Below are 12,667 nucleotides of genomic sequence, written 5' to 3'. Positions count from 1 at the left end.
TTTCTTCTACAGTAAAATGTGCTATAAATTACTTTTCTCCTATGTTGCTGTCACTTACAGTAGTTAGTAGAAATCTGACAGGTTTTGGAATAGTCCATCTCCTCATGGCGGTTCTCTGTTATTTATGTATTTTTTTCAAAAATACTCCCTGGAAAGGATCTATATATGGGAGCTGGCCAACCTCCCTACTCATTCGTACACTATTCTCGCAGTTGGACTGAGCAACTTCCGTTCACCAATTACTTTTGAAAATAAAGAAATATCTGAGAATCCCCCATGAGGAGATAGACTAGTCCAAAAACTCGCTCCTGCATAGTCCAAAAACTCGCTCCTGCATAGTCCAAAAACTGTCAGTTCTTTCAGCTTTCTACTACCTACTGCAAATGACAGCAACATAGGAGTAAGGTAATTTATAGCACATTTCACTCTGGAAAAAATGTACTTTTTATTTATGTGTTTTCATGTAAATGTAAATGTTTACATTTTTTGTGATAGTGATCCTTTAACCTCTTCACCACCACGGGTGCATGTATCTACGCCCGTTTTAACACCCTTTCCCCACCAGGGGCGTAGATGCACGCACTCCCCGCCGCTACCGCCGCTTTCCGCGCTCCCGCTCGCTCGTGTGCACGCTCCCGGAGATCAATGAACGGGAAAAAACATTCCCGTTCATTGATCTAAGCCCCCCAGCAATGATCGGCTGCTTCTATGAGAAGCAGCGCGATCATTGTGATTTTCCCAGCCTCATTGCACTTCCTGTAAGTGTACTTCCTACACTTACAGGACGCTTGCACAAAAAATTACTGTGGCCATTTTGTGGCCAAATAGTAAAAAAACACCTAAAAACATTTTTCATATATAAATACACAGTGTTACATTATAAATTAACTCATTACCTCCAACACTCCACATTTTGTTTTTTGTGTTTTTTTTTTTTTTGGGGGGGGGGGGGGGGGGGGTTGTAATAAAAAGAAAAAAAATTACAGTAAAAAAAAATACATAAATAGTTACCTTAGGGACTGAACTCTTTAAATATTTATGTCAAGAGGGTATAACACTGTTACTTTGTAAACTATGCAGTATCACCAATACATCAGACACTATACCTGATTGTATGGTGATCTGCAGAATCACCAATAATGCAAGTATAGCTAACAAGGTAATTGCAAGTGTATAGTGCTTGGTGCAACTGTAATACTGATTAGTTTTGGCAGGACCTCACCAGAGTAGCTGGTGGGTACTATCAGTAATGAACCTCACCAGTGACAAGGGCTCACTGGTGAGTAGAGTGGTCAGACAGATCAGTTCGGCAACAGACAGGAGGATACAGTACAAAATCGGCAGGCAAAAAGGATAGTGATAATTCAGGCAGAGTCAGCAACAGAATCAGATGGGCTAAAGTACAGAATCATTTAGCGGAAGAGAGGTCAGAAGAGAGCCAGAGCCATACACAGGTAATCAAGCAATAATAACAATAGTAATAATAATTCCTAGTATTGTGTGAAATCCCTGGTTTCCTCCCAGATCAAAGCACACCGGAACTATCTAAGATCTGAGTGCTCACACGAAGCATTCGCAACAGCAGACAGTTTGCAAGTGATTCTCGGAGGCTTAAGAAGCGGAGGAGACCCTTCGGCCACACCCACGCCCATCAACCAATCAGAGCTGCCGAGGGTCTCCTCTGACGTCAGCCGACCGGCAGGTCAGCTGACCCGCCTCCTCCCCGCATAAAGGTCCTGTCTGTGCGCGCGACAAAGCCACCCTATGAGCCACTGACAATCCCCTCCTCGGCGTGCTAGACGTCGGAGGGACAGGAGAAACGCCAGACAGGAAAACCGAAGCAGCTGCGGGGGCATCCTGACTGCCCGCAGCTGCATCTCCAGAGAATGTTACAATGGGCTTGTAATTAGGGATGGATGCAAAACTGGAAAAAAATGCACCTTTATTTCCAAATAAAATATTGGTGCCAAACATTGTGATAGGGACATAATTTAAATGGTGTAATAACCAGGACAAATGGGCAAATAAATGTCATGGATTTTAATTACAGTAGCATGCATTATTTAAAAACTATAATGGCCGAAAACTGAAAAATAATGATTTTTTCCCACATTTTCTCCTATTTTCCCCTTAAAACACATTTAGAATAAAATAATTCTTGGCATAATGTCCCACCTAAAGAAAGCCTAACTGGTGTCAAAAACAAAAAAAGATATAGTTCATTTAATTGTGATAAGTAATGGTAAAGTTATAGACGAATGAATGGAAGGAGCGCTGAAAGGTGAAAATTGCTCTGGTGCTACAGGGGTAAAACCCCTCAGTGGTCAAGTGGTTAAATACACTGGTGATGTGGCTTATGTATTGTGACCCATTCCACAATGTTTTCTACCTGGCTAAATGGGTATGACTGTAAATGCCACCCCCTAAAAAAGATGCAGGGTGGTATTGATGCTCTACTGAGCATCAATACCACCAGTGACGTTCAGTTTTTGTTATTATTATTAGTTTTGTCTATTTTCTGCTCCGTTCGCCGCCCCTCTTCCCTCTCCCTCCCTCCCCTCCTCTTGCCGACAGTGGAGCGCGACACTTCCTATTTGCGCTCCACTGTGATACGTATGACGTGATCGCGTCTGTCCCCGCGCTGTGCGCTGGGCGGAGCTAAGCGCCATGCGTCACGGACCAGCCGCCTTTGCGGCTGGCGAATTGAGCGATAGGCGGGGAGATGGGAAGCGGGTGCTGGGCGAGTGGGCAGGTCACCACATTTCTCATATAATGTCCGCGTTCATAATATGCGGTCAGACATAATGCACGGACGCTATCTATGAAGAGGCCGTCATTGGAAACGGCGAAACATGTCGATTAAAGGCGTCCAATCTATGGACTTCATCCCAGGGGCTTGCTGAGACCAGCAGAGACACTTCTCCATGCTGACTTGTGCTGAGGGGATGGTAACTATATAACTCCAACCTGCCTGCAACGCATTACTGCTTATGCAATACTGAATGATTACTGCATGGACTTTTCATCAAGCTCTTACAAAGATCTTCTATGCTTAGCTTTGCTATTAATGGACTGCAAGCACTAACAAAAGATCCTTCTTGCTATGCTTTGCTACCTATGAATCGCAACACAGTGGCTGGAAGTTCGATTCATGCATGACTATCTTATTATGGTTGGTCTGATAGCCAATGTTTGCGGGAATCACTACATATATGCAAGCTGTGCTTGGAACTACATTGTTTATGTCTGGACTGAGAGTGGATCCAGGGTTTCAACTTCTTAACATTTGAACTCCCTTGCCTTGAGTAAAGTGTGATGCAACCTGTTTCTAAGCAATATCTTCAGTGTTCAATTTAGGTCTCAGCAACTAGGACCTTTGCAAACTTTGATACATATGGAATGACTTACCTGGAGCAATCTGCTAACCTGGAAATGGTGGCCATGCTTTAATGCCTAGCGGGCGCTAGTGATTACAATGTGCAATTCAACATCTCGTCAGCATGATTATTTTGTTTTCACCAGTGCAATAATTTAATTGAAGTGTGCTTCTGGTCCAGAGGACTGCAGCCTCCTCATTAAGCCTCCTGGGGTTTTTTACAGTCCATTTTTTATTATTGACACTGACATTTTGTCAGTAATGGGTTTTAACACATTTTGATATTACTGTTTTTCATATATGTATTTGTGTGTGTTTTCTAAATAAAAAAAAAATATATAAAAATATTTTTGCATGCACCTAAGAGTCAGTTTACCTTTTTTTATTAACCACACTTGTGGCGTGTTGGGGGGGGGGGGGGGGGCAGTATTATATTGGTCACACTTGCAAGGGGGATTTGTGATCCAAGGGAGGGGATCCAAGGTTTTTTTCACTTTGGGGTCCTGTGGGTTGTAGTTATGTCTCTGAAGATCTTAAACACATAATTCGTTCTACCAAATGTAACGTGGAAAGACCTAAAGTGAGCAGTCCAAGTGAGTAAACTCACCAACATCCAAGATCTGAAGATATGTCTATGTCTCCTGCATGGAGGAATGTGCTAAAATTCAATCACTGATCCATATGCACGACTGATCAACAATCAACAGTTAAGCTAGATTCAACTGACAAAACGATCGACTTTATTAAGGAATCGACTTTAGTATGGCTGATCGAAAGTCGATCAACTAGTGACCCACACGTTACAAATGACATCCTATCAGATTCACCTGCGATTCACCTTCACATTCGATCTGACCCATGTTGTGTCGCCATGCTTTGAAAGCAAAATCGATTCAGAGTTGAATGACATGTGAACAGTAGCCAATTCCTGTGCGATCTACCGATATCTTGTATCCTGCTGGATTGAATAAGCTGGTTGATTCGACATGAAATCAGCCACATTTTATTAATTGATTGATCCATTCGCTCTCGATTCTATAAAATTATGGAATCCAATTGTCAATCATGCAGCTAAATCACTTTGCACAAGGTGCAAAGGAAATAGAGATGACCTTATGTGTAAGGGAGTGGGGATACGCTGGCAGGCACGGACCCTGGGAGGCCCGGCAGGTAATTACAACTTTACTTAAAACCACAATATCACCCACAAAGTCACCGCAAAATCGCTTTTGAAAAAGCAATTCAAATGCAATTTTGCCGCGCTCCAATGCTTTGCATTGGATTGCAACAGCTCCAAAAATGCTGCAAGTCCCGCAATTGCTGTTTGGCTAAATCGAAATCATTCCTGTGGATTCACCTGCACAGCACTTTTTAGGATCAACAGCGTAGCTGAAATCACTATAGTGGACCAATAGCCTTACCAGTTAGTTGCAGTTATTGCTGCACAAGGGGGTGGCAAAAAAAAGCGAGAGCACAATTCACTTATTTTTTGCCACACACAGATATGCTATTGGATCATTTTTCCAATCAATACATGACCAAATATATATATATATCAAATTCAGCACATTTATTGGACTTTCATAGCAAATCTGTCTGCAAATGAACTTGTTTCTATGAAATTCACATTTATGCAATCAACAACAGCTTTCTACTTCCGCAACGGTGCAGGTGCATGACACATAGTATTATTATTAATAATGACTTATTTAGTGTCATTATCTTCCTGGGTGTACAGTATCTACCTGGACAAGAAAGCATGGTGTTGTGTTATCGTATCACAGTCGTAAGTGGATGAATCGCTTTGTTTTCTCAGTAGAGGTGGCCTTGACTCCTCATTGTCCAAAACTCCTGAGATGTCAATATTGCTTTTGCTGAGCCGCTTAGTTCCTCGTAGGTTAGCATTGCCTTCATCTGGGAGAATAGGATTATCCTGAAAGAATGACAAGAATTGAACAACTGTGATAAACGGAAGGCAGCTGGAGGTTACAGTTAATTCAAATGTTAAATAAAAGTTTTGTAGACAGATGATAATGGATGTTGGATGAAAATGATCATGGATAATGAATGAAGATGAAGATGGGGGGATAATGGAAATGATAGATGATGGAGATAGATATGATGATGATAATAACTTCGTATAAGGCTGGCAGAACTTCCAATAAGTGCATTATACAATTCTTGCCACCAAAGATATGTACACACATTAGACAGAAGTCGGACGAAGCGACTGATAATGACCGATTTGGCCGATGATCTACTGCCTTTCTAATGTATGTACAGTGCACAGCCAAGGTCGCTTAAGAATACAACATGTTGGATCCATAATGATCACAGACACTCAAGCGTACCCGATCGCATGCTATTCTCATTTCCTGCACTTACTTTGTCGTGCATAGAACACTGTCTCTCACCCCCCTCCATAGCTAAAGAAGGGGTCGCTAGTCTGAAGGCTAGTGATGCATCTATACCGATTGTCACCCAAGGGATTGTTTCCTGATCTCCAATGGACTACTAAAATCAGTGGGGAACAGGCTAATGACCCTACTACACTCTAGAGCCAATCTAAAGGGAAGCTAACTAACCTGCTAGGGTGAGAAGGGTGGAAATCAAAACAAACAAGATGAGAGCATACAAACCTCATCAAAATAGAGTCCTTGCTTTCCTGCAATTGAATTTGAATCAAGTCTTAAAACTATCATCTTATACGAATTGTCTCTGCAATAGGCTGATGCCAGTGATATCTAAACATGTGTATGCATGCACTATTTGTGCCCCCCGTCAGTATCTAGCTTCATCCTACGCAAAACACTGCAAGGAATGACTGTTGTACAGAAACGCTACTCCTGATCAACATCCATATAACACTTACTGCGGCCCTTATTCAATTCACCTTTTCTCCTTGGAGATCATTTTTCAAATTATTTTTAAAATGACTTTTGTAGCAGTCTGCAATTAAAAAAGTACTTCAAAAATTATTCAGAGTACTTTCTTGTTTGCTGGTGGCTTAAAGAGACACTGAAGCGAAAAAAAATATATAATATAGTGAATTGGTTGTGTACTATGAATAATTACTAGAAGATTAGCAGCAAAGAAAATATTCTCATATTTTTATTTTCAAGTATATAGTGTTTTTTCTAACATTGCATCATTCTCTAATATGTGCAGATTACACAACACTCAGCATTCAAAATGATTCTTTCAGAGCAGTCTGTGAACTAATGACCTCTCCTCTGCCAGAGGAAAAGTAAATAGTTAACTAACATTTGAGATAATAAAAGTCAGAAAACAGCCCTCTCCACGACTTTTGAAAGTCGTAGAGATAATGGCTTTTTTGTATAGAGATAACAACTGGAGTTTCTAAACTCTTTCTGTACTGGAAACAATTAGACTGATGTATCTGATCTTAATGTTTTATTTCTTAGCTGTACTACACATACAAATCATAATATCATAGTTTTTTTTCGCTTCAGTGTCTCTTTAAAAGGCATGGTTTTGACAAGGTGTAAAAATATCACGTAAGAGACAACTTATGAAAAAAAGGTGAATTTAATAAAGCCCACGGTTTCTCTCCTCATTTTTTACTTAAAGAGAAACCGTGACCAAGAATTGAACTCTATCCCAATCAGTAGCTGATACCCCGTTTTACATAAGATATCTATTCCTTTTCACAAACTGATCATCATGGGGCTCTGTATGGCTGATATTGTGGTGAAACCCCTCCCACAAGACATTCTGAGGACCATGGTCCTGGCAGTTTCCTATCTGTGAACCTCGTTGCATTGTGGGAAATCACTGTTTACAGCAGTTTCCAACTGCCAAAACAGCATGCAGCAGCTACATCCCCTGCCAGCAGTAAAAATGTCACCACGTGATAAATGTCAGAATGTAAATCAGGGATTTAAAAGATGGTACACTGGGCAAACACTGACTAAATCATTTATGCATAATTGTTGTAAAAATGAACCACTTTTTTTATTACATTATTTTCACTGGAGTTCCTCTTTAAGCGAGCAGAATTCTCGATTCACTCATGTGATGGTGCTGTAATATCCTGTGCTAATTATGATCAGATTACTTTTCTCCAGTAAAAGATTATATATAGTGGAAATGAGAGTATGTATGTATGTATGTATGTATGTACATGTATGTACTACTACAATTTGTTCACGGCACATGGAAATCAGGAACCTGGAACTATACTTATGTTTGTATTTGTCAAAATTGCTTTGCTCATACCGTATAAATAAGTCACTTTTAAAGTGCCTTGCTGAAAAACCTTTTCCCACTCATTTACTGTACTACAGCCCCAAATGTACATTTTAAAGTTTCATATGGTAATTTGGGCATGGGATATTGCCTATGGTAGAATATCGGTAATGTTACCGATCTTCTACTATCAGTTCAACTTGTCATATCCTCAAACTAACCTCCCCACATCTATGCACAACACTAACCTTCTCCCTATCTACACCTAAAACTGATCTACCCCTACTTATGCCTAATATAATGATTATCAAGTTCCACTAACCAGACTTACTGCTGCTACTTGGAGTTTGACTACACAGTAGCGGATCTCCACCATTCCCGCTATTACCTACAATTCAGCTACACAGTAGCCGGACTTCACCGCCACTCCCAATGCAGTTACCACTGCTATCTGGAGTTCAACAAAAATAGTAGCCTATCTACAGTTCTCCAGCTGCTTACTGCAGAAAGTAGTGCCTCTAGGCCCAAATTATGGGCTTACAGCGGCTTGCAAAAGTATTCGGCCCCCTTGAAGTTTTCCACATTTTGTCACATTACTGCCACAAACATGAATCAATTTTATTGGAATTCCACGTGACAGACCAATACAAAGTGGTGTACACGTGAGAAGTGGAACGAAAATCATACATGATTCCAAATATTTTTTTTACAAATAAATAACTTCAAAGTGGGGTGTGCATAATTATTCAGCCCCCTTTGGTCTGAGTGCAGTCAGTTGCCCATAGAGTGCACCTGTGTGTAATCTAATGTCAGTACAAATACAGCTGCTCTGTGACGGCCTCAGAGGTTGTCTAATAGAATATTGGGAGCAACAACACCATGAAGTCCAAAGAACACACCAGACAGGTCAGGGATAAAGTTATTGAGAAATTTACAGCAGGCTTAGGCTACAAAAAGATTTTGAAAGCCTTGAATATCCCACGGAGCACTGTTCAAGTGATCTTTCAGAAATGGAAGGAGTATGGCACAACTGTAAACCTACCAAGACAAGGCCGTCTTCTTTTTTGAACAAAGAATTTTATTTAGCACAGGCATCGCGTTTTGCTGTCTCAGCCCTTTCCTCAGGCCAATCCCAGTGCCAATTAGAAGAAAAACCAATAGCAAAGGGAGGCTCCCTCTGCTATTGGTTTTTCTTCTAATTGGCACTGTGATTGGCCTGAGGAAGCGGGCTGAGACAGCAAAACGCGTTGCATGTGCTAAATAAAATTCTTTGTTCAAAAAAGAATTTCATTATTGAGGTAAGCCACCTCACCTTTTTCAATTTTAAACTGGTTTTAATCCATCTTATACATACCAGGGCGCCTCTTTCCCTTTAACTGTGCTTAACTTACCCCCCAACGTCCCCTGTTGTAGGGGTTGAGACAGAGCAACTGTGGTCCTTGCCACAGAGGTTCACTGTCACTTCATAAGGAGAGCGACCACATCCAGGTCTGGCTGGACCACCCCCAGTGGAGTCGGGTTCATTGTCTCCACCTGCTTCCTGTGGTTGGTTGCCCACTTGCAACATGCCTTTGTGAGTAATATTCTGAATTTATTTTCTTCACGCTTTTCCTATCTAGCATACTACACTATTTGTGCTCCCGTTTTTGTCTTCTGTACCTTTTTGCCTAGGGTTCTGCGACACCCCTCCAATTTTAGTTAATTGTTGCCTTTATATTATTATATTACATTGTTAACTTACAGTAAAACAGATGAGCATTTTAACACCGATAATATATATTATTTACTCTGTAAATTGTATTAGACTTTTTTTTACCATAAAACCTGATAATTAGATTTTTAATTATGTCTTTGAATTGACTTTAATACATTTCTTTCAAAAGTGGATATTAAGCCTTTCAGTGAAATGAGGCATCACTCTCCACAATAAATATTATTTCTTACATAATCTGTAGTTTATTAAGTTGTAAATGTTTTGGACAAATGAGTTTTTACTACGTAAAAAAAAAAAAAAAAAAAAAAAGAAGTATAGGACAGTAGTTCATCATATGCTTTTTCAGCTATAATAGTGAAAATAAACTGATCTATAGTCCTACTCCTATATCAGGACTTTCCTGGAAGTTTTGGCCTTTGGTGAATGAGAATGTTTATTCAGCTCTCATGCAGATGAATCTTGAACTACTACCGGTAATCTTTTTATCCGTTAATTCAACAGATTTCCTCGAAGACACAAGAGTTTTATTACCCATAATAAATTATCAATAAAAGTTAGGGTGATTTCTCACTATGGCCCTTATCCAATATTCACTTTTTCTATTAAGTTTTATGTTAGGTGGTATTGTCACACCTTATCAATAAAATTCCTTTTTAAGAGACACTGAAGCGAAAAAAAAATTATGACATAATGATTTGTATGTGTAGTACAGCTAAGAAATAAAACATTGGGAGCAGAGACATAAGTCTAATATGGTTTCCAGTACAGATTATCGGATTATTACAGGAAGAGTTAAGACACTCTAGTTGTTATCTATGCAAAACAAGCCATTCAGCTCCACAACTTTCAAAATAGCAGAGAGCTCTATTATCTGAAGTTTATTATCTCAGCTGTCAGGCTTTTTCTTCTGCAGAGAACAGTTCAGGACAGGTCAAAAGTTCACAGCCTGCTCTGTAAAAATCATTTAGAATGCTGAATAGTGGGGAAACTGTAAATATTAGAGAATGATGCAATGTTATAAAAAAAATATATAACTGAAAATAAAAATATGAGGATATTTTCTTTGCTTCTAATATTCTAGTAATTATCCGTACTACACAACCAATTCATTATATCATAAATTTTTTTTGCTTCAGTGTCTCTGCAACCAGCAAGCAAGAAAATATTTACCAGTATTATAATTTTGATATTACTTTTTTACCTCCCTTTTCAATTGCAGAGTGCAAAACATGACTACAAGACTGCAGTTTGCAGTGTGACCACTAGATGGCAAGCTTATGATTGCCTTTAGACGATTGCAGTTATTTGCAAGCATAAGGCTCATGCCTAATTAGAGGCAACACATTTAGACCCATGAACTTCTAGTATATAATTATTTATTCTATTCTGTATTATAATTGCCTCCAACATGTATATTATTCACATTTTTGTCCTAAAATATTTTCATATTTTGATTTTAGAACTTTAGCAGTAAAGTGCATTCTTTGTAGTATGGTTTGAAGATCATGCAAACAGCTTTCCTGATGCTTGCTGCAAGAGCTGGACAACTGCTTTAAAATCAGCGGACAGTATCTGAATGCCCTAAGCAACCTCCCATATGAAATGACTCTGTCACAGAGCAGGATCATCCACCTAGGCAGATGCCTGGGGCCTAGTGGGTATCAGGGGGCCCACCTGTCGCCTTTTATGAGCTCTCTCAACTTCAGCTTACCAAAAAGATCTACTACCTTGCCTAGGGCCTCATTACATCTTAATCCATCTCCGCTCTCTCATTACTGTTTAATTTCTATACGTAACATTTTGCATGCATTTTCCATGCCATTTAAACCAGCTAGGGAAATGCGTCTGTGAATGAGGCCTAACTAGTGTCTAAGTAGATAGAGCAGCCTCATAAGCAACCCAGCATACAGCTGGAATACAAGTTCTGCTATCAGCAGTGTGTAAAATGATTTAGATCAGTGTTTTCACAGCTACATCACTGGCTGATTATCTCCATTATATGGTTGTTTTTCTAAAACTAATTAACGTACACCTGATCTAAGCAATGCTAGTTGCATGGCAAACCTGCTGATCTCTTTGGCTGCAGTAGTGTCTGGATCACACACTCGAAATAAGCATGGGGCTAATCTACTTAGACACCAGTCAGAAACCCGATCAGCATGCTTGGTCTATGGCTTAGAGTATAAGACACAGAGGCTCAGCAGGACAGCCATGCAATCTTTATTGTTTAAAAGTAAATAAATATGGCAGCCTCCATATCGCTCTTGCTTTAAAAACTGGATAGGAAAAGCACAGGAACCATCGCCGTTTTTCCCTAGAAATTAGCACTAATCAGCAGCATCAGACACCCAAAGAAATATTTATTATTATTATTATTATTTTATTATTATTATAAATAAATAATACGATTGTCATTCTGATGTCTGTGCACTCCGCTCAGAAATGGTGGGTCTTGTCTGGCACGGAGAAAGCGATTTTACATTATCTTGTTTTTGTTTTCTTATCGGTCACAATTAGTAAACACTCCTGGCAGTGCTTCAGCTGAACACTAGCAAAAAGTGAAACAGGAGACAAATTCTCTGTGTATACATTATAATATATATAAAATGCAATAAATTGTAATGGCAGCTTTCAGAGCAGACAAACTGTTCTTTGGGAACCTGAAATGTGTAAATGGATGATAATACTTGCGCACAAAACAAATATGTTAACCGTAATGTTAATAAGACATAGGAAAATACTTTTTATTGAATGTTATGTCAGAGTTTAATTCCACTTTAACGGCACACATCTACTTACTGATGTTCATGAAGCAAAGACCATTCTGATTGATCAGGCAATGGAGCAGTCAACACTGACTGATAATAACGTTGTATTAACTAACTATGTTCTTTTTTATCTTTACTACACAGCAGTAAACCAAGAACCAATTGCGCTTAACAAAACTGGCAGTAAAGCAACAGTGCAGCTCCAAACTAATCAATTGTTATTTCTGTCTTCCTGATTAAAGGGATCCTGAGCAGGTTTTAAATTCACAATTTGAACTTACCTGAGGCTTCCTCCAGCCCACCAGAGGCCGCGAGGTCTCCCCGCGTTCTCCTGGGTCCTCTCCCGGTCCCGCTATCGGCTCCGTTAATTGGCAACTTTCACCTGAAGTCACCAGTATGCGTCTTCACCCCGACTGGCCGGCATGAGAGTACTGCGCATGCACGGTTCTCTAACTCTGAACCATGCATGCGCAGGGCTCTCACGCCAGCCGGTGTAATGACGCATAGTGTGCGCAGCAGGGACTTGTACTGGCGACTTCAGGCAAAAGTGGCCAATTAACAGAGCCGCCTGCGGGACCAGGAAAGGAGTCAGGAGGACGT

General features: G+C 39.9%; 1 protein-coding gene across 12 annotated transcripts in view; it reads right to left on the bottom strand.

Moving 5' to 3' along the window:
* Positions 1-12,667, bottom strand: part of PITPNM3 (PITPNM family member 3) — a 913,937-nt gene that overhangs the window by 124,641 nt on the left and 776,629 nt on the right. For all 12 annotated transcript variants that reach the window (XM_068270198.1, XM_068270206.1, XM_068270199.1 and 9 more), the window contains one exon: positions 5,122-5,309. In XM_068270198.1, coding sequence (XP_068126299.1) covers positions 5,122-5,309 — 188 coding nt within the window. The remainder of the gene's footprint in view (positions 1-5,121; positions 5,310-12,667) is intronic.

Source organism: Hyperolius riggenbachi, chromosome 2 (genome assembly GCF_040937935.1).
Source record: "Hyperolius riggenbachi isolate aHypRig1 chromosome 2, aHypRig1.pri, whole genome shotgun sequence".
Lineage (NCBI taxonomy): Eukaryota > Metazoa > Chordata > Amphibia > Anura > Hyperoliidae > Hyperolius > Hyperolius riggenbachi.
This window is presented reverse-complemented; position numbering and strand designations above follow the sequence as displayed.